General features: G+C 47.1%; 1 protein-coding gene across 2 annotated transcripts in view; it reads right to left on the bottom strand.

Annotated features, from left to right (window-relative positions):
• Window positions 1–260: 260 nt before the first annotated feature.
• Window positions 261–27329, bottom strand: part of KLF7 (KLF transcription factor 7) — a 103917-nt gene continuing 76848 nt past the window's right edge. For both annotated transcript variants that reach the window (XM_075528955.1, XM_075528956.1), the window contains exons 3-4: window positions 15263–15386; window positions 261–5838 (exon numbers count right to left, since the gene is read on the bottom strand). In XM_075528955.1, coding sequence (XP_075385070.1) covers window positions 5787–5838; window positions 15263–15386 — 176 coding nt within the window. In that variant the 3' untranslated portion in view covers window positions 261–5786. The remainder of the gene's footprint in view (window positions 5839–15262; window positions 15387–27329) is intronic.

Here is a 27329-nt window from a genome sequence, read left to right as displayed (position 1 = left end):
TCTGTGATATATTTTAAATACCAGAGAAGGCCTGAGAGAGTGTGACCGGGGAGGTGGGTGAGGAGAGGAGGTTGGGAGGAGGTCTCTCCAAAGCACACTTGCTAGACACATCCGGCAAAATGAAAATGAATAGTGCAAACACAAATTTCTTCAAGCAACTGTTACCAGGCTAACAGATGGGGGGCGGGAGGGAGGGGGCAGCTGAGTGTGGAAGTGGGCGACGAGTGGAGGCACGACGAGGGGTGGGGCGTGTAGAAAGGCAGGGAAGGCTTCTACAACATGAAACATTTAATTTTGCCTCTGTGTTAGTTAGAAGATCTTGGCCATACCAGGTGCATTCTCCCTCCTTGGAATGAAGCAGAAGTGAAAGATAAAGAAATTAAACGACGTTTAGAGAGGTTTAGATAGGAAGTGCATGCTGGGACGGAAGGAAAAAAGAAAGAAAGAAAGAAAGAAAGAAAGAAAGAAAGAAAATGCTGGGAACCAGCCAAAGAGCCCCAAAGCCTTTCAGGACCTAGACATGCAGAAATCAGTTTGCCTCCAGTCCCAAGGCCTAGGATTAACGTGTCCATTCTCCACCTGCTCTGTGTGGAACTCCCAGGGTGATCTCAATATACTGGCAATTACAAGCATCTATTCTCCCCCCCCCCCCCAAAAAAAAGATATTAGGCACTGGTGGCTACTCCTCTTAAACGTCAGCAGCCTGTCTTCCTTCCCTCTGTGACGGTCCCAGGGACGGACGCACGCATGCCTACGTGTGTGTGCACCTCCTTCCTCGTTCTGATGTGGGGTCCATTCTACGGCAGTAGACAGAAGCTGGAGTCAAAGCAATTTACAATTCCAAAGCTCACATTTGCAAAAAGAAAACGACAACAAAAATGTCCCTAACAAAGAACATTCTCAACCTTCCCTCGTTGCCACTGAGAGGGAGTGCTTTTTGAAAAAAGTCGCTTTGTTCAGGATACTGGTGAACTGACGGCCTAGTTCAGTTTTCTTTCTCCATTCCGACACCTGTTTCCCCAGGAGGGCTAAAGTGAAACGCAAAACACCTGAAGAATGCAGTACGCTATTGGAAGGATGCGCGTAAGAAAGTTCATTTTCCCAGATCCATAGAAACCAACAGAGGAGGGTTAAGAGAGGGTTAAAAGCAGGAGAGAAAACCCTGAAGCCCAGGCAGTGAGTCGTGGGTGCCACATTATTTATAAGCCGGTTTTGCTTTCTTGGACACATTTTCATTGCTCCATATCAAGTATTCCCAAAGATACTTATCGAGGAAAGCAGGCCAACCAAGAGGTGTCCGTGTGTACCCACGCCAGCCCTCTGGCTTGCAAACTGAGATCATCACCGTGTTTACCGAAATCGAACCCAGACACCCAGTCCCAAACCCCGCACTTGGCAGGCAGCCACTTCCAGGAAACACCAGGGAAAGTTTCCTTTCACAAACAAGAACATTTCTACCACATCTACTTACGGAATGTTCAACTTTGGCAAAGATCTGGGGGCAAAAACTGTGGCCCAAAAAGCTGGTCCTTTAAGGTTCAAAGCCGAAGGAAAGACACAAGAAGTCTGGTCCGCGTGCTTAAGTGCTGCGTCTCGCTAATGCTAACCTGCCTGCCTTCTTCTTGCTCCTCCAGTCCAAGCGCCAACAGAAGACACCTGCTTCCTGCGATGGGTGACATTGTATCAAGTGGCTGCCCCAGAGGGGATAACTTTGAACCATGAAAACAAATTGCCTGGCTTTGCTGTCCTTAGAAGTTGAACAGGGCCATTTCTTTTGTCTTTGCCACAAAACTCAGAAATGGGGGTGGGTGGGGTGGCTACAGGAACACGTTCTGAAAGTATAGATGGACCACCCAGAAAGTCCCATGTATTTTTCTCTTTCATTTGAACAGAGATGGACAATCTGGACGTTTATCCCCAATTCAAATCCTTAGTGTGTATGTGTGTGGGTGTGTGTGGGGGCTTTGCCTACAAAGAATTGATTCAAAAATGTTTGTGTTAACAGGAATCCGTGTTGCTGATCATGCATGAGGCTAGCTGTCTTCTTACCCTGTTAGAATCAGGCAGTCAACGTCTTAAGGGCACAGGAGGTGGAGGATGGGAGGCGGTGGCATCCAGGGAAGGGGGGTTGAAGGGCTCTGCCAGGGACAGTGCACAGAGGAAAAATGGTCAGCATGAAGTTCATTTAGAGGGGGCAGTCTCCAATGTTTTATAAAATGAAGCTTTGTCAGGGAATGCAAACAGCTCTTTTTCTGGACATAATACTCATCACCGCCAGGCATTCAGCTGGGCAGTTCTCCAGTAGCTGAGAGCAGCATGATACTTTCAGGCGTCCACGTCTTGCACGGACAGCCACGTGGTCAGAGATAAAAGAGAAACTTGAAATCAACAAAACTGTCCATGGCTTAGAAACAAACACTCTTTTTCGCCACACCAAACTCTTCAACCCTGGAGTAAAGCGTGCTTTTGAAGAGGACGGCCACCAGAAACACCAGGTCAGGGTTTTCCTTTCAAACTGGGGGTCCCCTAGGATGTCAGGAGATAATGATTGCAATGAGAGAGGGGCTTGGGCTTCGAAAGTCCATGAAAACAGTTTCCAATAACCAGGCAGTCCTTTGGGGAGCAAAACATTCTCAGGCAAGCTCTTGGAATGCTCTGTTAATTCTAGTGCAGATCTGGCCCCCCATTTTGTCTGCCGTCTCACAGCTGATGCCATTTTATCCCAAATCCTTTTGTAAGGGAGGAGGAGGTGGAGGAAGAGGAGGAGGAGGCGGAGGAAGAGGAGGAGGAGGAGCTTGGGTAGAACAGGTAATCATTCACAAGAGTCCATCCACTTAGCACCCACCAAATTCTCCGGCCAATTCAAAAAGTCAACAAGTGACCCCGAAGCCAGCAAGCACCACCATCGGCTCCCCCTGCTCTGAGGAAGACTGGGGCCGATTACAAAGGACCTCACTGAGGCGAGAGAAGTTACCACACATGTCAGACACTGAGGACCAAAGGGCCTTTGTCCTGCACCCGTTCAAATGATGTCTTGTCAAGACCAACGGGCAGCAAACAAGCAGTAATAACTCTTTTGCACTCTCTCACTTTTTTTTACCCCCAAAAAACTTTCCTTGTCATACATCCTTGCATTGATCAGTTCAAAAATCAACTTAAGTATTCTAAAAGGTTAACAAGAGCAGCTCCAGCCCTGGAGAGAACGTTTTTAAGCCTTGGCAGTCATGGCCAAGAAAGACCATCACTGGTGTGCGTGCATTCACACTGGAGACTGCTCCGGAGAGGAAAACAAAAGAGCCGACACAATCTAGTTCGTCTAAAGTTTCATCTAGTGCAGACTGGAGGGCTGCGGGTTAATACGGCTGAGGTTCCAGCGCCTCCCATCCCTTCATCCAGAAAGGAGGTACCACACATTCAAATATGGGACGCCCGCATGGCCACTAAATGCACTCAAATGCAGTTGATAGCTACGAGATTGTCAGCAAGCAGTGCTCCAGAAATTATTTCTATGTCTAGGTTTTTTAATCTTTGGAATAAAACTGATTTCCTTTTAATACCTTCCAACTAACATATAGGAAATTGCCTCCGGCAAGTGGGTAGATTTTGTGTGTTTTAGGGTGGGTGTTTTTATTCATTTCTTTTTCCTTTTTTTTTTTTGGTCTGAATTGACAAAAGAAAACAAGGAAAGACGAGTCTAAGGGCCAGACCTCAAACTGCCGCAGATGTCCAACTGGTTATGTACAGCATTTGTGATCAAGAGGCTTCTTTACCCTCAGATGAGCGGTTTCAACATTTCAGAGAAATCAAAGGATGCAGAAAGCTGAAGAACCCAATGCCAAGGATCTTGAAGGTTGCTGTCGTGTATGGGTTTGTGTTTCTTATAGTATGGGTTTCTTTTCAATGACTTCTGTTTTGCGTCCCCAACGTACACGGGGCGGCATTGTAACAGTCCATGAGTCAGACAGGAGGGAAGCCAGCTGGGAGGAGCAGCAGCAACCATGGGCGGACCAGATGCCATCTGTGTGTTTTAGACAGGTCTTGAAGGGATGGTCCCAGAATATACAAAATATACAATCTGTCCTAATAACCACCCCGCTTGCTTGCATAGGCCATTGGATGGTCCTAAAGGCAGTCTTTGGAGTTGAGGCCAGAGCCAGCTCGCTAAGAACGAGGGTAGATAGATACCGACATGGGGGTGGGGGCGGGAGCGGGATGGAAAGTGAGCAAGGTCAACCCCTTGGAGTCAGCTTGCCGAGCGAAAGTGAGCCCTCTGTTGGTCCTGGGTGTCCTGAATCACAAGTCACGGTGGACCCCGCCAAAATGTTCTAGAAAGATGTCTCTTCTGTTTGCCCGAGAGAGACGCCTCAACCCTTTCCTGAAAGGTCTACCCTTCCTTCCCACCATGGCCTTGTTGAGGTGTGCATTTTAACAGGTAGGGTCATATGAGCTCAGTGGGTCATGTGAGAGAGGAGAGAGGACGTTTGGATGATGTTCTTGTGAAGCCCCTAGACTTGGGCGGCATCCTCCGTTTCCCCCACTCCTGGAAAGAGTCATATTTTTGGCTTTTGTCAGGTGGTAACCCAAAGTTAGGTTATATGTGCAGCTGCCCTTAGAGACTAGCGACATCTATGCGGGACCTGGTTTTAGGGTCGTAATGACACACAACACAGTGGTCGATGACTCTGAGCTGAGGTCACCGGGCCGCAAGGAGGATGAGAATGGCGATGTCCCATCTGATCGGCTGCTTCGAGAGCTGGGCCTCCAGGTGCCGAGACGGTCCCGGAGAAGGTTAGTCCATGGAGAAAAGGTAAAACGTTTAAGCTTCCAAATCAGCTTTTCAAGTTTTCGTTAGCAAAAAACAGAGAGATTAAAAAGAAAAAATCTAGCACTGGCAATAAAGGTGAGGCTCAAGGGACATACTGTCATTTATCATCCAGGACTTTATCCTCTTGGCCACTCTGCAGTCATGCTAGAAGTTTCCGGAATCCCTAGTGCATATGGTGTGCAAGAGTCAAAAAAGTAAGAAAAAACAGAAATAAGAATAATAAAAAAAACCAACTCCTCCCTTTAGAGCGAAGTCTAGAGAAATGCAGGCCAGAAAGGTGTTAGGTGTCATTCCAGAGTCTGCCGCCATTAAGGCCGTTGGAATCGACTCGAAGGGTCTCGAGAGTGCTAAGAACCAAACCGATCAAGAGTCCCATGAGGACGTCTGACGCACGGAGCAGCAGGGCGCTTCCCACACAAAGGACAAATAAACCAAGAGTTCATTTTGGCTACCAAACTGCAATTTGGTTTTTCTAGGTCATGTTTCCCTCAACTATTTCAAAAGAAACGTTAACTGCAACACACACGCAACTTTATGACGTGTGTCCTCCCATCCGGCTGCGCCGAGCGTGCATGGAATTAGCCCCTCTGACTGCCGAGACAGCACATCCGATTTCTTTGATTTCCATTGGCAACAACGGGGAGTGGTTCCAATAGTGCTGAGGAGGCAGCCAGCCTGCCCTGCCGAGTTCACCTGCTTGCCTTGTCTCCATCTTCTACCATCTGGCTCGGGCAAGGCGTAGAGAATAGACGCATATATGTTAGATATAGCTGAGTGTATGACAGTGGGGATGTGCGTGTATCTGTGTGAGTGTGTGTGTGTATGTGTGTGTACACAGAGGTTTATAAGTGAGAACTTTCTTCTGCGAGGCAATGGGGCCCCGCCTGAAGTCCAGCCCCCTGCCTCACGGCCTTTCCTTCAGACAGCAGCTGAAGTCATGACGATTCTGGCCTGTCGGTCTTCAGATATGTCTCTTCATATGGAGGGCCAGGTGATCCGACCTGGAAAAACACCTAGGAAATACAAACAACATGGATATGAGAGAGGTTCGAGAGGAAGAACTCGGCTTCCACCACCCCGTAGGAGATGATCCAAACCCCAAATCATACTGCACAGTAGCTGTCAATTCAGTCCCCACTCACAGAGACCCCCCCCCCCTGCGTATGGTGGTAAAATTGTGCTGCATGAGGTGGTCAGAGCTGTTTTTTGTAAGTAGAGAGTCAGGCTTTTCTTTCGCTATGCCTCTGATTGGGCCTCAACAGAGAGACTTTCAGCTAGTAGGCCAACCCCTCGTGGCGTGTGTCACCAGAGCTAGAAAATGGTCAACTCAACTCTAAAGAGGATCAGGACGTGTGTACGGATCGACAGTGTATTAGGAGGAAGCCCAGCTCTGGGGTCTGACTGTCTGGGTGCGGATCCCCGTTCTTCTAGTAGCGGGGTGACTCTGAACACGCTAACCTGTTTGTGCCTTAATTCTTCCCCAGTACAAAGGGCACACAGTGAAGTCTCAATCAATATCAGGATTGTCCGCATCGTTGTAACTCAAGAAGAGATAAACGTGAAAGTGATTTGGAAACTGCACCCATCCTACTCGTATACTGCACCCAGAGTTAAACAAGCAACCAAAACATCATCCAGGGTCCTTGAAGCTGAAACAGTTCAAGTTTCAGGATCCAGATTCCAGTCTTGACTTTTACAATGTGATCCCAGAAATGCTGCCTGGAACACTTACTGGCCTACATCGGCACTCTGCATTCAAGACAGGACAAAGAATGGCGGCAGGAGCGCCTATTTACGGAATACGGGAGTATATGCAGACGTTGTGTTAGTGCATCCCAGATTCCCCCTAATTACAGCCTCACCAGCATTCTACAGTAAGAATTCAAGGATGCGCACCTTGCACACGAGTGTGCGTGTGTTCACAGTGCCTGAAGGAAACACAGGCTAATTCACATAGTTAAAGAGTAGCAGATTTGGGATCAGGCTCCAGGCAGTTCTGCTAAACCCACACCTGTGAACCATTTCCTGGCCTCTAAGGACCAGTCATGAAGAGCTTCCTCAGCTTCACCCTGGCTGCAACCGCTGCCTTCCTTCCTTGCTTTTCTGTGGGATGGCAGTGCCCCTGTGTTCTTGATGGCATGACCCTCCTCCAAGGACTGCAGGTATGCCCACCATGATCTGATAGAGAAGAGGCCGGTAACCTGGAACGGTCAAGGAGCACCCGCTCTGGGACCACTACTGAAGCAAGACTAGAAGAAGTGCTCGTCTTCCCTGGGGTCTGCTAAGCTATTAAAATACAATAAGCCTCATGTTGCTGGAGTCCCTATTGCCACAGTGAGAGAGAGCCTACTTGGGGACAAAGTCCACAGAGAAAAAGCAGAGCCAGGGGATGGCAAGAGTGAGGCGTTCAGGTGGCCATCCCCCGAATCTTGGATCCAGCCAAGTCTAAAGACAAGCCTAATTCTGTTCTTCTTAGTTACCTGAGCTTAGTAAGTGGTGTTTGAAGCTAATGCCAGTCTGAGTTAGGTTTCTGTACCTTCTAACCCCCAGAGTGGACATTTCCATATCCCTGTAGCCTACAATCTACAGTTCTGGCGAGAATCCCAGTAAAGTCAGCAGATAAGTAAGACGGCAATTGATTTTAGATCTTCGTGTGTGCTTTCCCTCAGGATTCTTCTCTTAAAACGAGCCACTCTACAACCGACGAGAAAGTTCCCAGGCAACCCTGAGGCCTGAGATATCCTCACAGTGCCCAACTCCTGTAGGGTGGCAGCAGGCCACCCCGTTCAGGTCAGCAGGGCTTCCTGTTCGGTGCAGCACTTTCCTGTGTCTGTTCATTCATCAAACAAACAAGGAACCCACCCTTCCCCTCAACCCAGCATGCGCCACACCCTCCGTCAGTGTCCACGTCTTAAATGGGGGAGTACAGGCAGGGTAGAATCAGAAGAAAATCAGTCAAATGGAATAGAGGCAAAACGAAAGACACAAGAATGGGAGAAGGGCCACGTACAACCATTCAATCCAAGAGCACGTTGATGCCCGCTTCTTTCAGGCTCAGATTTGGTATGACCGTATTTGGATCATCCCTTTGAGCTCCCTCGAAAGGTTTGATTTGCTGCGAAACAGTGATAAATTCTCTACAAAAGCAAGTGCTTCATGTGAGGCATACGTAGAGAAAGCACTGCTGCCTGCCGGGAATTTAACATTGAACTTGTGTAACTGTCCAGCCCTTGGGACACAGCTCAATATTACCCAAGGGTTGTTCCTTTTTCTCTCTCCTCGCTCCTCTTGTTGCCTCCCTCCTGCCTGCTCCCCACTTCGCTTCTGCTTGCCCTCAACCCAACAGCCTAGGGAAAGAAGAGCCAAGCTGGGAAAGGTTGGATGTTATTTTTTTTCTAAGTGTGTTCATTTGTTTATTGTTCCTTCTTTTCTTTTTTAGCTAACATAATTCCAAGAACCCCAGAAAGCAGATTTTACTCTTACCCTGATTATCAGATGAAACAGTCACCAGAAGGAAGGGGAAAAAAAAATTTAAGACAAGATTTGAGCCCAGGAAGTCTCAAGGCAAAGTCTGAGAAATGCCAACAGCGACCTGCTTGATTGCTCCCCAAAAGGTGGGCGGTCCACCCAGATGTGCATCGGAAGAAAGCCCTGAACATCTCCTTCCGAAACACCAGCCAGTGGAAACCCCAGGGAGCGCGGGTGACTGGCTCTTCTGACTTAAGTCAGCAGCCACGAGTCCTACTGGCAGCTTGACTTCAGAGCCCATCCCCTTGGCCGCACATACTTTTGACACTGAGAGAATTGGAGATCTGAGCTATTCACTTCAGTGGACTGTGGCAGGCAGAACAGTGGCCCCTCAAAATGCTGATATCCTATTCCTCAAGACTTGGACTATGTTAGATTACAGAAGGGGAGTCAAGGTCATCGATGGAACCCTGGTTTGCAATGGCCATGTGCTCTGTTTTGAACTGGAAGGTCAGCAGCTGGACCCTACCAGCTGCTCTGTGGGAGAGAAGACCTGACTAGGTATGTGCTCCTGTAAAAATTTCAACCAGCAATCCCTGTAGGGTAGTTCTACTCGGCCCTATGTGGCCGCTGTGAGTCAGATCGGTGGCGAGTAACCATAGGAAGAGAGGATGGTCATGCTGGAGTTTCTGGGCAGGCCCAATGTAATCACTAGAGTCCTTGAAAAGGGAAGGGGACGTGAAAGAGCAGTGCAGAGAGACAGCAGTGTAAGAAGGACTTGGTCCAGAAGTGCTGGCTGGGAAGATGCAGGAAGAGGGCAGCAGGCCAAGGAACGCAGATGGCCCCTGGACGCTGGAAAGGGCAAAGAAACCAATTGTCCCCTAGGGTCTCCAGGAAAGAATGCAGCTTGGCCAACTCCTAGATTTTAGCTCAGTGAGGCCCAGGTTGGAATTTTAGCTTAAAGACTGGTCATACTGTAACTCGGTGTTGTTTCAATCAGCTGGCTTTCTGGTCATTTCTAACAGAAGCAAAGCGAAAGCCAACCCAGAGAGGCCTCAGGTGAGGTGTGGCGAGGACTTCTGAGAAGGCAGAGGGGTGGCACCGAGGACCCTGCCTGCTCAGAGCTGACAGCAGCAGGCAGGGCTGCTATTCAAGAGGTGGGAAGAGCTGAGGCCTGGCAGGGCACCGTCACCTTTCTATTCCTTTCCACAGACTGGGAACTGGAAGGGAAATAATACGCTTGATAGGGAATTTCCTTTGTGAGCAACCTTCTGATAATATGGCACACCTACCAAAGCTACAAACAGTATAAGGTGTCCAGAAGAAACTCAGAGGTTTCCAGCTCACACAACCCAGAGCGACATGCTAGGTCGGGGTAGAACTGCTCTTGCGGGTTTCCAAGACTAACTCTTTACGGGAGTAGAAAACCTCTTTTTTCTCCAGAGGATTGGGTGCTGGTTTTGAACGGCCTATTTTGAGGTTACAAGTCCATCAGGCAACCGCTTTGCCACCAGAGGTAGAAAGGGATTGAAAAAGTGGAGAGCAAATCCTACAAAGTCAAAACTATAAGGTCAGTGGTTCGAACCTACCAGCTGCTTCCAAGGAGAAAGATGTTCCCCTACAGATTTACAGCTTTGAATCTCCAAAGGGGCAGTTCTACTCTGCCTTACAGGGGCAGGCTTCTGGGATGACCTAATGGCAGTGAATCAATATCTCTGCGATGGAACTGATGTGATGGCAGTAAGCATGGCTTTGAGTTTGGGCGCTCTGTTAAAAGCAGAAAACTTTTGAGACCCAACAACAGAGGCCACCTCATTGCATTCTGGCCCTCACGGCCTTTGCTGCCTCTGTGTTCCAGCTCTTTCGTCTGCTTCTAGCAACTGCTGACGTCGGGCTAAGTATCTGGTAATATATGGGCAAGCCTCTGCCTTCACTATTCATGTTCAGGGGTAGAGAGGGGTTTAGGGCAAGATGAAAAATACATCACATCTTTAGTCTGGTTTGAAATACAATACAATCTAGTATGAAGTACCCATGCTGGATCACATCGGCATCATCATTCGCTCAAATTCTATGAAGATGCTTAGAATTAGACCAGGGCCTTCAACATTGGGGTTTTTATTTAAATTCAATCCACCAGCCAGCGCCTTGGTCATGATTAATTTGTATTTATTAATTTATACTTGCTGAGCTCCGCATAGGAATAGTAAAAGGTGGGTGATAGATAAACTCAGCATTGAGAAATGCAGAATCAATTCATTCTAAGGGTAATATAACCCCAGAGGGTCTTTATAACTATACAGCAGTGAGATGACCTTAAATAACAAGGTCTTTCATGATTGAAATGGATGGACTCAGAGAGCTAGCTACACCCCCACAGTCACTTCTCAGCGTGATGGAAAAGGCACACTATTGTCTTGTGGGTCTTAAGTAAGGCCCATGACTGTCAAAGCCAGCAACAAACCTCCAGGAGACAAGAGGACACGCTCTCACTGCCATGGAACAGGGACAGAAAACCTCATTTTTCTCCTGCAGAGAGGCTGGTGGTTTCGAACTGCTGACCTTGCAGTTAGCAGCCCAACATGTAACTCACTACCCTACCAGGGTTCCTTAAAGGAATAGATGCTGGTGAGTATTTCTTGCTACTTCTAAGTGGACTGAGCTAAAGATCAAAATATACTCCCTTTCCTCCAAGATGCCTAAGAATTTGGAGGTGTATTATCCCAGTAGCAGGCACTACACTCCCACTCTTAGCCCCGCCCCACCTCACCCCTGGTTTATAATTGTGCTGAGTCAGTGGACACAATGCAACAAAGCCCTAGTTACCACCACTGGCAGCCTCATGCTCTTCCGGGTAGAGACACAACTCCTGAATGCTTCAGGCAGCTGGTCAGTGGGTGGGCTAGTCGGGGAAATGGTATAGCCACTCCATCACTTTCTTCTCCCAACCAATCCTGAAGTTAGAGGTCACAAAACCCACCGTCTGCAGCATCTAGGCAGGAAAGTCCAGTGCATGAAGTGGGCTGTGTGGAAGAAATTCAGGCATCCCGAGTGATCGGTTCCCATCCTTGATGAAGGCAACGATATGGACAGATGTGGCTCTCCTCTAGGAGGATGTCTCAGCAGAAAGATGAGGCTTTTTGCTCCCAAGAAGAATCCCAGTCTTGAAAACTCACAGGGGCAGCTGTATTCTACCCTATTGGGTCGTTAGAAGCCAGAATTGACTGGAGGGCAGTGAGTTTTATAAGAGGAAGTTGCCCTGGTGGCAAAGTGGGCTACGTTCTGGGCCATGAACCATGTGGTTGGTAGATCAAACCCATCAGCAAGAGAAGGAAGAAATTGCCTGTTCCTGTAGAGATTCGCAGTACAGGTTCACAGGCTTGGAAACCCTGTGGAGTGGCTCTATTCTGCCCTATAGGGTTACTATGAATTGGAATTGACTCAGTGACAGTGGGTTTGACTTTGGACTTAGAAGAAATAACAGAGTAAGCAGGATGACACAGCAAGGAATGATGGGAACCTGGGGAAATTAGTGATCACAGGGCCAATGGAAATGGGTCATCATTGTCATCGAGCTCCAATAAATATAACCACATGGGAATGTGAACCCACAGTGGTAAGATCTAGTTTTTTTCAGATAAATCCAGAAATAAAGAATTTCGTGTAACAACTAACAGATTAAAACTTGCCAGCCCGACCCCTAAAAAAAACCAAACACATGTATTTTTTACTTATTAATAAGCAAAAAAATAACAATGACAGACGTGGGTCATGCTTGACATACCTAGATGAGCTGAATGCTGAAGCGTATAGAGGCAACAAGGAGGTTTTCTTGTGCTCATTGGCACAGGACCAAGAGGAGACAGCATCCTGCTAAGGACTACAGATGCCCTCTGTTTCTGAAGGTAAAGGTCTTCTAAGCTATGCCAACTCCCAGGCCATTCCAGGCTTGCCTTTCATCTGCATCGGGGCCACTCCAATCCCTGCTGCCACCTCCCAGACCTGCTCTATTCTTAGCACCATCACCGCAAGGAAAGCGCAAGGTGCTGCCTGCCTGCATGCCAGCAGACTGCTGCCCCGTGTTTCCAAAGCTGCCGAAATGCACCTGTTCCTGGCCCAGCCTCAGGAGGCTGCTCCACTCAGTCGATCTGACATCATCCCGCTGGAACCATTTGCTCAGCCAATCTCTCGCTCCGCACACCAAAGCGTATTTTATCAAAGGAAAACAAGGCAAGAGACTATCAAGTTATCTGTCTCTGCCAGGCTTTTCATGGAAAGTTCCAGGAAGTTTGAAATATTTAAACACATAAATCATGCAGCCTAACACGAAACCCACTACACCATCAGCATACCTTAAGCAGCTTGACAGCATTCACATGGTCTCACTCCCTCTCCACATGCTTCGCATCTCCTGTTGCTACCATGTATAGCTGTGCATACCAGTGTACTTTACACCTCAGAGATGCTCAAGCTTCACGAGCTTAGGAAACAGCCTCCCGGGGCTTTGTGGGAAGAATCACCTGCTGTGTCGCTTCTTTAAGAGCAGCGGGGGCTACAGAGCCTGGACCCAGTAATCAACATGAGAGTCAAGGGAGGCTAGATCCAGCACTCAACATGAGACTCAAGAAAACCTGGACCAGCACTCAACATGAGACTCAAGAGAGCCTGGACCCAGCACTCAACATGAGACTCAAGAAAACCTGGACCCAGCACTCAACATGAGACTCAACAGAGCCTGGACCCAACACTCAACATGAGAATCAAGGGAGCCTAGACCCAGCACTCAAAATGAGACTCAAGGGAGCCTGGACCCAGCACTCAACATGAGACTCAAGGGAGCCTGGACCCAGCACTCAACATGAGAATCAAGAGAAGACTTGGGTTCTGGGTAGTGCAAAAGGAACCCTGGTGATGGAGTGAGTTCTCACTGAGCTGCTAACCACAAGGTGGGCAGTTTGTAAACACCAGCTGCTCGGAAAGAGGAAAAAGAGGCGCTCTCCTCACGAGAATTGTTAAGAGTCTGGGAAATCCACAGGGCGGTTCTACTCTGTCAGCTTTGACTCACTGACAGTGAGTTGAGTTGGATTTGGGGTGGTGCAAACAAGTCATGTGCTCTCCACTGGCTAACCAAAAGGCTGGAGGCCCAGTCCACCCAGAGGCAGCTCAGAAGAAAGGGCTGGCAGTCTACTGCAAAAAAAAAAAATCAGTCGTTGAAAGCCCTCTGGAGTCCGGCTGTTTCTGCTCTGGGCGCAGTGGGTCGCCAAGTGTTGTAGTCAAGTCCATGGCCATAGGGATTTTTCCTGAAGCACAACATGCAGGAGACAAGCTGCTGATATCTGCAGCATCAGGTAGGATTCAGAGACTTCCTGGCAGCGGCCTGGAGCTGCGGTTCTGGGATAGCTGAGCCCCAATGGAAAAAGAGACAATAGCTTTTTGATGCCTACTTCCTCAGCCCGGGGGGGGGGGGGGGGGGGGCGGGGGGGGGGAGGTTATCTCTGTGGTCCAGGAGGCCTGGGTCTTTATTTAGCTCTTTAGAATGAAGATAAGAGGAAAATAGCCTCTTCAGGAAGAAGGAAAAAAAAAAAAACACCAAGGAAAACCATCCATGCTCCTGTGTAAGCATCTCTGTGAGGTCCAGGCTGACTGCTCAGGCGCCTCAAGAGGCCCTCTCGATGCAAACTCACTCCAGAGCAGCGGATGGCAGGCAAGGAGGGCCTGGGTGTCAGGAACACCGCAACCGACCCACAGGGGTGGCTGGCTGCTGCCAGGCCTCTGCTGACATCCTGCACACCCCTCTGCTGCCCCATTTGCTGCTGACCAAGCTGGGGACCCCTGAGGCGTTCAGGGGCTTTTATGGTATTAGAAGCATTTTTCTCATCATAACCGAGACCTTTAGTATGGCATTAAAAAGATGGTTAATTTTCTTAAGCTTCCTTTTAAACACAGAAATAGGATTAGAAGGATAACACGCTCAGATGCAGGCCCATTATTTGATTATGTCTAAACCTAATCCTGCCTTCACCTTGGCCTGCACAGTCTCCATTTGGGGTTCATTGGTTGATAATGCCAGGGCTGTCAGATACTATTACTTGGGCAGTTTCTGTTGCTACATGCTCTTTCTTCCCATCTCGAATGCTGAAGGTTTGGAATTGAATTATGGGATACGTTCCCCAAGCCTTGCCATTTGGGGGACCTTTGTACCTGGTTCTTAAGGGGGGACGAATGGCTCAGAACAACAAAGAAGGGGAGTTCTTTCCTTCGAATAACATTAGGAGAGAGGGTGTGCAACTCACCCTTTGGGCTGTTAAGCAGACTTTTGCCTCTCTTCTCCTACTAAGGATGAGGGGACAGGGCACTGATGTTAATAAAGAAACCTAACAAATCAGCTGCAGGTGACCCCTTTCTATCCTTTTTGGTTTTCACACTGTACTAATTGGGAGCCTCTGGGCGCTGCCAATGGTCACCTTGGCTGCCCTGGCTGCTAACACAAAAAGCAGGAGGCTCCACTCGGCTCTGCGCCACCTCAGAAAAAAGGACTGGCAACCTGCTTCCAGAAAACCAGGCCGGGGAAATGCTAGGGCGCACAGTCCGATGGACACACCCGGTGACCTTAGGCACTGGAATCCACGATGTGGCCCCTGAGTCGGTTGATAATTACTGTTACTCCTTTTTTCCCAAGTCTGCTGCGATCACCTTCTTGGAGATGGAAACTGTCTTTGGGATTCCTGTATCCTGGGGAGTGATCGATGAAGGCAGAGCTGCCTCCTCGCCCAATGTCGGTGCTCTGTGCACACTTGTGGAACTCCACCAAGGAATTCATCCATTGTTCATGGTCCTTCTGGATGCCAGGCAAGGGGGCACCTTCCTCTCAGTGAACAAGGAAAAGGCATCCCCAGGCACCAGCCGCCCTAACCAGCAACCCATTTCCACGTCACTCGCCCAGGCCCGGCAGCAACCAAGCCTCCTTACCTGTCGCAGTGGTTGCATTTAAAGGGCTTTGCACCTGTGTGTTTCCTGTAGTGCCTCGTGAGCTCATCGCTTCGCGCAAAACGCCACTCACACCCTTCCCAGGAGCACTTGTAAGGCTTCTCACCTGCAGAAAGAGATGCAAGCACCGTGGTCAGCAATGGGAACCAAATGGGTACACACCTGCTCAGTTTCTGCTGGCTGGTGGCTGGTCTTGCAAGGGGGTGGGGGCTGGTGGTGGAAAACCATTCTTGAAAGATGAAATTTCCTGGCAGAAACATTTCAGTCTCCTGGTCTTCCCCTCAGCTCCCCTTGAAATGGATTTTATCAGGCCTTTAAACCTGGAGCTAATCATTTCAGGGCCCAGAGTTTGGGAATCTCCTTCTACTGGTGAGGGATCAATTTTTATTTGTTTTTCTAATCCCTGGAGGACTTTGACGCCCCCCCCCCCCGCCACTGTCCAAGCAGAAAGGAAATGTGCTATTTTCATTAGACCACAAATGCTTCTAATTCTATGTTTCTCCAGAACCTACAGTAATTTACCATTTTGGGCATCTGAGCCTCCTCTCTCCCCTTGCCTCCTACCACAAACTTGTAGCCAGGTGGCTGACAGACACGTGCCTCCCAGTAAATGTGAGGGATGAGAAGGAACTGCAGTTGGAGGCAGAGAAAAACAAAAATCACTTGAGGGTTCCTGGCATTTCTGTAACATGCCCCACTTAAAAATCCTACTTAGGACGCCCATTGCATAATGACTAGAGAGTGTTCATATAAGAGAGAGGGCTTCGTTCTTAGGAAATATTTTAAAAGTCCATTTGTGGAGCAAGGCTGTAGCCACAATGATGCTGCTTACAAGCAGGAAAGGCGAGCACCTGTACTAAAGTGAGCTTTTCAGACAGTAAATGCAGATGGGGGAATATGTCAAAGAAGATACGGGAGTTTTCTTTTAGACCTTTTTCTAACCAACCCATGAGCCTGTCACCAAACACCACGATCATGGATCCTTCCAATCACACAGTGGGCTGATTTTATGAAGAATATCCATAGTCTTTGGTGGCCTGGGAGAGCTTAGATTCCTGAGCTCTTATTCCTGAGGCAGGCTGGCCGACTAGCCCCAAGCTCTGCAGTCACTTGTCTTGCCGACATACCTTCCATTCTTCCCTGATTGGTCCAACCTCACACAAGCCAATAGAGCTTGCTGGGCCTCTATTTCCTTGTCTGTAAGATGCAGGTGATAACAGTATAAACCACGGAAGGTTTGGAGAGGGGGCATTCCCATGCACATGCAATACATATTGATGGCGCCCTGATGGCAGAACCATTGAGCACTGGCTCTGAGGCTAACAGAAAGGTCGGTGGTTCGAGTCCATCAGTGGCTCCACCAGAGGAAGGCATGGCAGTCTTCTGTAAAGATTATGGTCCAGGAAAAACTTGGCAGGGCAGTCGGACTCTAAGGTCCTGGTAAATCAGAACTGACTCGGCAAAACACAACAACAACAGCAGCGTTGGCAGTTTCTACTGCCTACCAACCTCAGAATTTCAGGATCCAGCACTGCCAAACCTCTGTTCCCCTTAAGGTAAAATCCATTGCCCTACGATCCCCCCCATTGGTAGTCCACGAGGAGACATGACCCAGATCTACATGTGACCCACTTTCTTCTTTCCACCCTTCCCCTCCCCTGGAAACCTGGCTACAAAGCATTTACAATGCTTTCTTTCTATCATCCAGAATCAAACCAAACATGGTTGAAAATGTCATTTCATTAAATCGGTGCCCTGGTGAGTCACGGCTCGGTCAGAAAGACCCAGAGAGAAGACTGAGAAACACAGGCAGGTCTCTCTCTTCAAGGGAGCCAGGAGGGCATGAAGGAGGGCTGGCCGTGCTTCCATCTGGGAGACTGAAAAATGAAAAAGAATCACCGAGCAGCATCAATGCTTGCCTCCTGGGTCCTTACTGCCAGCGTGTCCTCGCAGATGCCCCCATCTCTGCAGAACAGGGGTGTCCCTACAGCTCCCTCTGAGTGCATTACAGATGCAAAACCAAAGCCAAGACAAACAGGCATGCAGACCCACTGCCATCGATGGAGCTCACTCACGTCAACTCAAGGCCTCAGCATTCTTATCTGCTAAGTGGGGATGTGTTTCCCATGCTGACTGTGAGGTAACATGGGTTCTCCTACATTCGACACATTCCTGGGGCCTGCCACACGAATATGCATCCAACTAACGTAAACTCCCAGTCCTCCTCTCAGGGAGCCCTGGGGCACAGTGATTAAGTGCTCTGACCTAACCCGAAGGTCAGTGGTTTGAACCCACCAGCTACGCCTAGGGAGAAAGATGAGGCAGTCTGCTTCTGTAAGGATCTCCAAGCTGTTCTTCCCTGTCCTATGTGATCAGGAGGATTGGAGTCGACCTGATGGCAGAGGGGTGTGTGTATTTTTTGCTCCTCCCACTCGCTGTACTTGCCAGGGCTGTTCGCGAAGGGCAAAGGCCTAACTGGTGACAATACAAGCCCAGAGGTCACTGCTCCTGACAAGCAAGTGTGGAGTCATGTGGGCAACGGAGATATTGGAAAACAGAGGCTTTTTATGATCTAAACCGATCTCAGAATGTTGCTGGGGCCCCCAAGGCCACGGGGACACAGTCACCCCGCAGGGCAGAGTGGGAAAAAACCAAACAAAGGAGGCCTAAGACACTGGACTTCAGAAATTCAAAATGCCCTCTACCTTCCAAGGCCTTCAAAGGCAACCCAAAGAGAGGTTTTCCTAGGAGCCTCGGGACTTAAACACACCCCACACTCAAGACCGTGAGGAAACCCTGTGAAACTCTACAACCACAAGCCAAGACATCCAGCCCCAAGAATCAATCCCGCAATCGAACTGACCCGGCTGTCACAGGCAACCACATGCTAAAGGACACAGGAAGGATACAGAGAAAATAAAGGAGATAGATTAAAGTGGATGTCTTTGAGCATTTTTTAAATTTCAAATGGTTCCTTTTTCTCCTTGCTTAATTTTTTTTTTACTAGCTTTGTTTTGTTTCATGTTGACAAATAAAATGTCAAAGCTTTCGTTATTTCTCAGTCAAGGGTATAGATGGTAACGATCTTATTAGTAAAGGTGTCCAGATGACTCAATGGCTAATTGCTCTCTTTCTAACCAAGTGATTGGCAGTTTGAACCCACCGGCTGCTCTGAGGGAGAGAAGACCTGGCAATGTGCTCCCAGAAAGATCATTCAGCCAGGAAACCCTGTCCTACGACATCATCTAGGGTCACTATGAGTCTGAACTGCCTTGGAGACACACAACAAAATCCAATAGTTAATTTTGTGTCCGTCCAGTGCCTGTGCTACCAGACACGTCTGGGTCCCTTTTGCCGCTGTCTCTGCAGACACGCTTGCAGAGAGTCTGATTGGGCTCCGCTTCCTGCTTCCAGCAAGACGCTAGCCAGAAAAACACAGCACAGGTCACTCTGAGCCCTGATGACATTTTAGCCAAGTTATGGCTTAGTGATTCATTAAGCTATTTTGTTTTCCTTTTCGTTGCTTGATTAATTTAACTACAACTTGCCACATCACGAACAAGAAATTAAAAATAACCAAGAAAGAACTCAGCCAGATGAAGGAGCAGCTTCCCAAACAGGCTGAGTTCAGAAATCAGAGGAGCAGAGAAACATGTGGAATTCACAACGTGACTTCATATTTAGGACATAGGGACAGGAGGCTGGGCTGGCCTCATTTCTGGGTTTTATGCCCGCTTCCATAAGCCACATGCACCTCACAAAGCAGGTCTTTGGCCCGTTCTATCAGCGTGTCAAGGTTGCTTCTCCTCCCACAGCAACAACCAACGTCCTAGCCACAATGTGCTTGTTTTTATCACGGCAGCCTACCTGAAGATTTCTGCATGGGTCCCTTTAAAAAAAGGGGGGTGGGGAGGGGCATTTCAGTATAACTGGTGCAAAACCAGCTAATCTCCCTCGTTTTCCCTTCCTTGGCATCCATCCTTTTCTTCTTCCTCCTGTCCAGATACTCCTACTGGGTATTAGAGACAAGACAGAAAGGTCTGGGTGCTGGCATGACCCTGTGCCATACCCACGCCTGAACAAGGTACTTTTGTGGCGTACTGCACCTCAGCAATGAGCAACAAGGATCTAGAGAGGCCCTCGCGGGAGAGCTGAGAGAGTCAGAGAGGGCAAGACAGTCTGACAACATCAGGACTCCGGTGAAAAGAATGCTCTCACTCAAAAGTGACAAATCTCATTTGGCAAAAATATCAGCGATGGTCAAAAATTGAGTGTATGGTCACATATGGAAGTGTGTGGGCATATGGATACATAGTATACAAATAGAGGTGCACATATAGAAGTATCTGTACATGAATATATGTATATATTTGCATGCAAAGCAGGGGTTCTCAACATTCCTAATGCTGTGACCCTTTAATACAGTTCCTCGTGTTGTGGTGACCCCAACCATAAAATTATTTTCATTTCTACTTCATAACTGTCATTTTGCTATTGTTATGTATCATCATATAAATATCTGATATGCAGGATATATTTCCATTGTTTCAAATTGAACATATTAAAGCATAGTGATTAATCACAAGCCAATATGTAATTATATATTGCGAAATATTTATGTGTTTTCCAATGGTCTCACAGTGACCCCTGTGAAAGGGTCGTTCAACCCCCAAAGGGGTCGTGACCCACATGTTGAGAACTGCTGATGGAAAGGGTCCTAGTAGAACTGTCAGGTAAACATGGAATTGCTAACAGTGGTTAGAAATGTTGTCAGGTAAGCATAGCATTGCTAGGTAAGTGGTTTGAACCTACTAGCCACCCCGTGGGAGAAAGATGAAGCTGTGACTTCCATAAAGATTTATAGTCTCAGAAACCCTATAGTACGTAGGGTTACTATGAGTCGGAATTGGCTTGATGGCAATGGGTTGGGTTGTATGTACATGTATAAGGTCTAGGGTGCCCTAGAAGTCATAATTGTAAAGATACTTCACAGATACAACCACACACATTGGGAGAGTAGCTTTCTAGGTCTGAAAGCTTGGGATCTTAGTCCCATGGCACAACGCAGGCACTTACCATAAAACAGTTCATGAAGTTCACGTTCAGCATCCTAATGAAATAAGTAGCAGCTAAGGGCGTAAGAGCCTGTGAGCAGCCACATAAGACACAACTATTGGTCTCTACTTCTCAGGAGCCAACGAGTCTAAGAAGGAAATCAAAATCCAGAGAAGAAATGAGTCTGTCAGGTTGATGGTGTACACTATCCAGCAATCAGAAGGGCAAAATGGCGCCAGGCTGCCACCACTGACGGATCTGATCAGAGCCACAATAGGTGATCCGGGTTAGCATAGGGAAAAATATACAACACACTGAAGTTCACAAAAATGGCCAGATTAACTACATCAGAGGACTTCCTGGGCATACTGCCCTGAACTACTCTGCAAACCTTGAACCCCAAACCCCGAAATCACTTTTTAAAGAAAAAGCAGAGCTGACACACAAAATTAAAAACTCACTACCTATTAGATTAGGGCCCTCCTTAGCAAAAAAAAATTCTATATGAATTCAAAAGGTCAGTATTTAATCACAACAAAGATGAGACGGTAAGGGGGCAGAGATTCCAGAACAGTAACAGGGATGGAACAACCCAGGCATAAAGACAGAATGTTGCCACAGCGTGAAAAATGGAACTACCAGCGCTGCCCAACTTGTGGGGAGGTGTCAAAGGGACGCCTAACACGCTGGTTAAACTTTCCCCCAAAACATAACATTAAGGGGCTACAAAAATTCATGGAAAGATTTCATTGTTTATTCATTCAATTTTTCCATGAACTTTTTGAAGCTTCCACAAATGAACCATTGCAGGATTGTAATACATTCTGGGGCTCCCTGTGTGGGGAAATCAAGTGTAGCAAACTTTAGATTCAACTCTAAGGGGTGACCAGCTCCCCCAGAAGACAGCCAGGGAGCATGCCTGTGTTTGCCCAGCTCAAAATTCTGGACATGGAAGATGTTCTTTAGAACCCTGGACTTGAGCATGAAGAACTCCTTTTCCTGCCTGGCATTAACCCCAGGACATGCGTGTCCCTGGAGGAGTGACATGTCACCGGAGAGGTCTAATTGGGTATAAATAGATGTGATGCTACATGGAGGCACTTGAAGAAAGCGTAGGGTGTTTGATGAACATGATTGGCACTTAGCAGCATGGGGCGAGGGAAAGACTATCCTCTCACACAAAATGGTCTCTGAAATGGAATGTGCTCTACACCAGTGCCGTGGGTTTTTTTTTTGTTGTTGTTGTGTTTTGTCTTTAATGTTTTTAACAGAAAAAGCAGAGCTGAAACACAAAACAAAAAATTAAAAACTCATTACCCACTAGATTATGGCCCTCCTTAGCAAAAAAAAAATCTATATGAATTCAAAAGGTCAGTATTTAATCACAGCAAAGATGAGACCGATAAAAAAGGAAAGATAAGCACTCTCGTAATTATTAAGTAAAGTTTGCAGGAACGTTATTAATCTACTAACTGACTCAATGGCAGTGATTTGGGGTTTGGGGGTTGATTGGTGTGCCAATAGATTATAATATTATAAAACATATATTGTCTGTAGAAATGAAAAGAAAAAAGAGGACAAATAAAATGTAAATAAAAGCGATATTCCCCCCCCCCCTTAGATTTCAGAAGATTGTAAAACCCAGCCTCTGCCATCGAGTCGATTATGACTTACAGTGACCCTCGCGAGGGCTTGTGAAGCTGTAAATCTTAAAGGGAGCAGGTAGCCTGCAGATCAGCTGGTGAGTTTGAACTACTGACATTAGGTCTAACACTTAAGCAACAATGGTAAGTTATTTAAATGGAAATATATATACACACATCCATTATATAATTATATATACATATATATCCATTATTATATATTACATATATATCCTTCTTGCCTTCAAAAATGTTGTCACGCACAACTCTACTTTATTGACCATGGCCTTATAGAATACATGAAAATGTTCTTACTAGCTACCGCACCAGCTTCCTGGACTCTGCCTCCTTTTTTGCCCAACACCCCCCCACCTCCACCCCAGCTATTCTCTCCGCGGTAGCAGAGAGCAACTCTTTGGAAATGTAAATCAGAGCATGTGTGTGTCCCTTACAGGGGACCTCAATCTATGTATTTCCATATAATTGATTTCTTTGACATTCAGCGGTTTTATTTTCTGCATTTAAAAACATTATTCTGCAAAGGGCTCTACAGACCTCACCAGGCTGCCAAAGAAGTCCACGACCCCCCAAAGGTTAAGAACAAATTAAAGTGTAAATGCTCCAATGGACTTCTATCACTCTCAGAATAAATGTCAAAATCCAATAAGGCTCTACAGTTGACACAGTCTGGTCCCTGGCTGCTTCTGCAATGGCATCTCCTTCGCCCTCGCCACAGCCCTACCCTGAGCAGCAGGCTCTTTCCTCGGGCCTTTGCACTTGCTGGGAACCACGTCCTCTGAGCCCTTGCTTCCATGTCTCTTCTTGGAGAGATCTACGCTGACCATTCTTTTTAAAACAGCAGATGCTCACACTGCCTCCACCCCACCCCCCTTATCCTAATTAACTTTTCGTCACAGCACTGAATCACTCTGAAATTGGGTTTTGCATTATTGGCATGCATTTGGTTATTGTCTTCTCCTGTGAAACCACAGACTTCATGAAGACACCCTTTCTGTTCACTGGGAAACCAGCAGCACCAAAGCACTGTCTGGCACATGGTAGCTGCTCAGTCCTGCTAAATACACTGAGGAAATACATAAAGCATCCTGGTTTGCACCAAAGATCCGAGTAGAGCCAGAGGAACAGTACAGCCTGAGTGGTACAGCCAATGCCTCCCTTTCTATGGACTCATCTGGGTTAAAAGTAGAAAAGGTTTGTCTAAACCTGGCCACACTTTTGCAGGGACTATTAAGTGGTCGTCTGCAATGGAGAACGTACTCCTTCACCATCAAAATCACTTCAACTACTTCTTCCGCATCTCCCAGAGACTCAAAGAAAAGTATCCTGAGAATCTGCCTGCAACCATCAATGCTTACAAGACCACAGCCTGCTGAGCAACTCTGGGAAACCAAGTGTGTCATTTGATGGAACTCACTTATAAAATTTCTCCCTAAAGATAAATTTGGGAAAGCGCGAGTGGCAAGTCAAACACACTGTGCTAGACATTTGCCTTAAAGATACATGGGACAGAACCTTGTATGCAAGATTTTAACATCCTTTGAAAAGACAGAGAGCTAACTCCAATTTTCTGCATCTATGTTGATGTGCGAACTGTCAAGGTCCTAATCCAAGTTGCAGAGAGAGTGGAGATTGAACCCCACGAAGGAGATGAGGGCTCAATGCCAGGTCAGCACATGTGCAGCAGGCCAACTACCCCTACGTCAATGCAGCCTGGCATGCGGCTCCCATGATGGCCAGCTTTCAGTGGCGCTTCCAGACTAAAACAGACTAGGAGGAAAGGCCTAGGGATCTACTTCTGAAAAATCAGCCAATCGAATCCCACAGATCACGATCGCCTAGTCCCACTGCACATGGATTGCCATGAGTTACCTCAGTAGCTGCCAACACCACAGCAACCTACGTGTCAGGAGGCGGCGAGCTTACAACGGCTAGATTTCGGAGTTGAACAAGTGGCTTCTGAGTTCTGTGAGTTCCGAGCAAATGTGATGAAATGCAAAATGAAACCGAGGAAGAAGCATTTGTTTGGGGTTTACATAACCACTGAGGTACAGCTAGAGGAAACAGAAAAGACACATCGATGCTTTCAGATCTTCATTGGGACCGCTAGAGAATGTCAGCCCGCTGGGGGGAGAAACAGCAAGGAGAGAAAATGCCACTGTGCTTTCTGAGCACGGGAAAGATGAGCCAGTAAAGAGGCTCTCTGAGTTGGCCATCCCAAACGTGTTAGGTGCCCCAACTACAGAACCCAAGTTCTTGACTCTGGTTTGGAAAACTGTCTCTCAGAATTCCTCTTAGAATTCATTTAACTCTTTAATAGATTGTTTTTCTCTGTAGGTAGATTAAAGGATTGATGGAAAACAAGCCAAGGACTTTATTTCCCAGAACTTCAAAGCTTTTATAGTAATTACTATATAAAGAAGCTTACTCATCTCTTTGTATTTCATATGGATTTTCCCCACACATTCACGACTTGCTCAATGGAGGACCTACTAGGTGTTAGAAATGAAGTTACTGAATTTACCCAAAGCACCAATCACTTTACAGAGCAACAGGTATACACACAAACATTTACTCTATTTCCATTATTCTTGTTATCATTAAAACAAACAATAAAGAATAGCTGGTTTAAATGAAATCAACTCCTCGGTGCCTAGAGTACCACCTTAAACTGGTTCTTAAATCGGCAACCTGAGACGTAAACCACATCCTCAATGAGCTACTGCTGCTACGTCAGGGTGTAGGCAGAGGTAAGACACAGTTCTGGTGGAATTCTAGGACTGTTCAGGACACTCGCTAATAAATCAGCCACTAGCCACATTCAGTGGCTGTTGAACACTTAGGATATGACTAAGGTAAACGGGACATGAATTTTTAGTTTTATTGAATTCTAATTAATTTAAATTTAAAAATTGATAAAAAGCATTTCACATGTTTATCTGTTCGTGATATTGCTTTAGATCTGACTATATGAAGTGTAGCATATGGATTGAGACATCCCTTAAGTCAGTGGTTCTCAACCTTCCTAAGGCCACGACCCTTTAATACAGCTCCTCATGTGATGGTGACTCCCAGCCATAAAATTACTTTCGTTGCTACTTCCTAACTGCAACTATCATGAGGGGGCAGTATTTGCATCAACCATAGCTGATTATAAAAAGACAGATCAGCATCCAGATTAAGTTTCCAGGGTGTGTGTGTGTGTGTGTGTGTGTGTGTGTGTGTGTGTGTGTGTATATATATATATTTGCAGTAGTTGATGATTTTTCATTTACCCAGTAATTATAATTGTGGAAGATGGCACTGAATGGGCAGTGTTTCATTCTGTTGAGCTCAGTGTCTCTATGAGTCACAGCCAATGCAACAGCATCTAACAACAACAAACCCTGGTTGTGGAGCCCAGTGGAGCACAATGGTTAAACATTCAAGTGCAACATGAAAGGTGGGACGTTCAAGAAAGATCTGGCAGTCTGCTGATGAAAAACCACAGCCTGGAAGACCTCCCAGGGGTCATTCTATCTGCCTGATGGAGTCACTGTGAGGCAGGAGCCACTTGACAGCAATGGGTTTGGCTCTCATTTCCCCACGGGAGAAGTGCCAAGCCGGGCTCCAAATCTTGGAGATATTCTTAAGTGTGAGAAAGCTAAAGGGAGAGAAATACCCAGTAACCATGCCTGGCTATGGGCTTCTACCTTTGTAGAACCTCTCATGCCCACCCCCACCCCCTTTCCTCTAATCACTACCAGCGTCACTCCAGGCCCGTCTTATGCTGAATGAAATAACAGCACTTCCCCTTTGGGGGCGGCCCCTCTGTTTGCACACTAGGACTACCTGAAGCATTTGTTGGAACTACAGGTCCCTGGGTCCCATCCCAGACTTCCTATTACAAAAAAAAAATCCATTTCCAGATTGTCTGGCTGAACGTTTGGGAACCTGACAGTGGTGTTTGAGCTAAGATCAGAAGGGGAAGGACTTACCTAAGTCAAGAGAGGCCCAAACTTTGCAGGTTGACAGAGCAGCATGTGGAAAGGCCCCAAGAGTGGAAAAAGCCTAGAGCTTGTAAACCAGCTTTAGTAGAATGAGCCAATGGCATAATGATCTCAGTATACCAAAGGACTCAAAGACGTCTTCTCAGATCCCCTCTCCCTGATCTCCAGCCCCAGATGAGTTTAATGGGGTGCTGGGGCTCTCTCTCCCTGGCGAGCACGTGAACGTCAGGAGGGCTGGATTTGAATTTATTTGACTCTCCACTCTATCTTCAGAGTTCAGCACAAACGTTTCTAAAGATCAGGTGTTTAGTCAGTACTCCTAGTTACAGATGTCACCAATAAAGTGCCATAAGAAACCTAACCTATTTTCATCTTTAACTCTCCACCCCCATGGTCATCAACAAGCGTGCTGGGTAACACGCTGGGGCAGCTACAGTGAAAATCGACCTGTGGCTCCACAGAAAAGGAGGCTTTCTGCTCTTGTAACATTTTTCAGCCTCAGAAATCCCAAGGAGCAACACTACTCTGTCCTATAGGGTTGCTATGAGTTGGAATCGACTAGATGGCAGTGGGTTTTGTTTTTTATAGCCCTCAATGGAATCCTGGTGGTCCCACGGTGAAAGTACTTGGCTGCTAACTGAAAGGTTGGCGGGTCAAACCTGCTAGCCTCTCCTGCACAAGAATGACACAGCAGTCTGTTTCTGTAAGGATTAGTCTCAGAAACTTCATGGGGATAGTTCTAATCTGTCTTGTAGGGTCGCTGTAAGTCCAAACCTGCTTGACTTGGGGTTTATATTCACCCCTCTTGCCATAGCAGGAGTAATCTTGTACAGTGGTTCTCCAAGTTTAGCTTACATCAGAATCCCTTGAAGAACTTGTTAAAACACAAATTTCTGAATCCCACACGCTGAGTTTATGATTTAGCAGGTCTGATTCAGTGGTTTCTGATGCACTAGGAGTAGGATCCAAGAACCTGCATTTCTAACCGCCTCAGAGCTGATCTTGATGACTTTGGTACAAAGACCCTTTTGCGAAGCACTGCTCTAGCGGTGGGGGCGTGAGGGTGGACGGGAGGAAGGAACTAGCTCTGTCTGCCTTTACTTAATAATAGCACTGTGGCCTTGGAGAGCCATTTGACTTCTTCAGGCTTCTCTTGGAAATGAACAAAAGATGGATTTGCTTTAGCATCCTCAATTTGATCTACTTATGTTAGTGTCCACATTAATTGCTATCCCCTAACTATACAAATGCACATGGCATAGAAGTAGACTATGCACACTGATATTTCATAAAGCCATCTGCCCTAAAAGTTTTTTTAAGGGCAACTAAATCCTCAAAAACCAA

Source organism: Tenrec ecaudatus, chromosome 13 (assembly GCF_050624435.1).
Source record: "Tenrec ecaudatus isolate mTenEca1 chromosome 13, mTenEca1.hap1, whole genome shotgun sequence".
Taxonomy (NCBI): Eukaryota; Metazoa; Chordata; class Mammalia; order Afrosoricida; family Tenrecidae; genus Tenrec; species Tenrec ecaudatus.
Note: the sequence above shows the minus strand (reverse complement) of the source record. Positions and strands in the feature narration are given on the sequence as shown.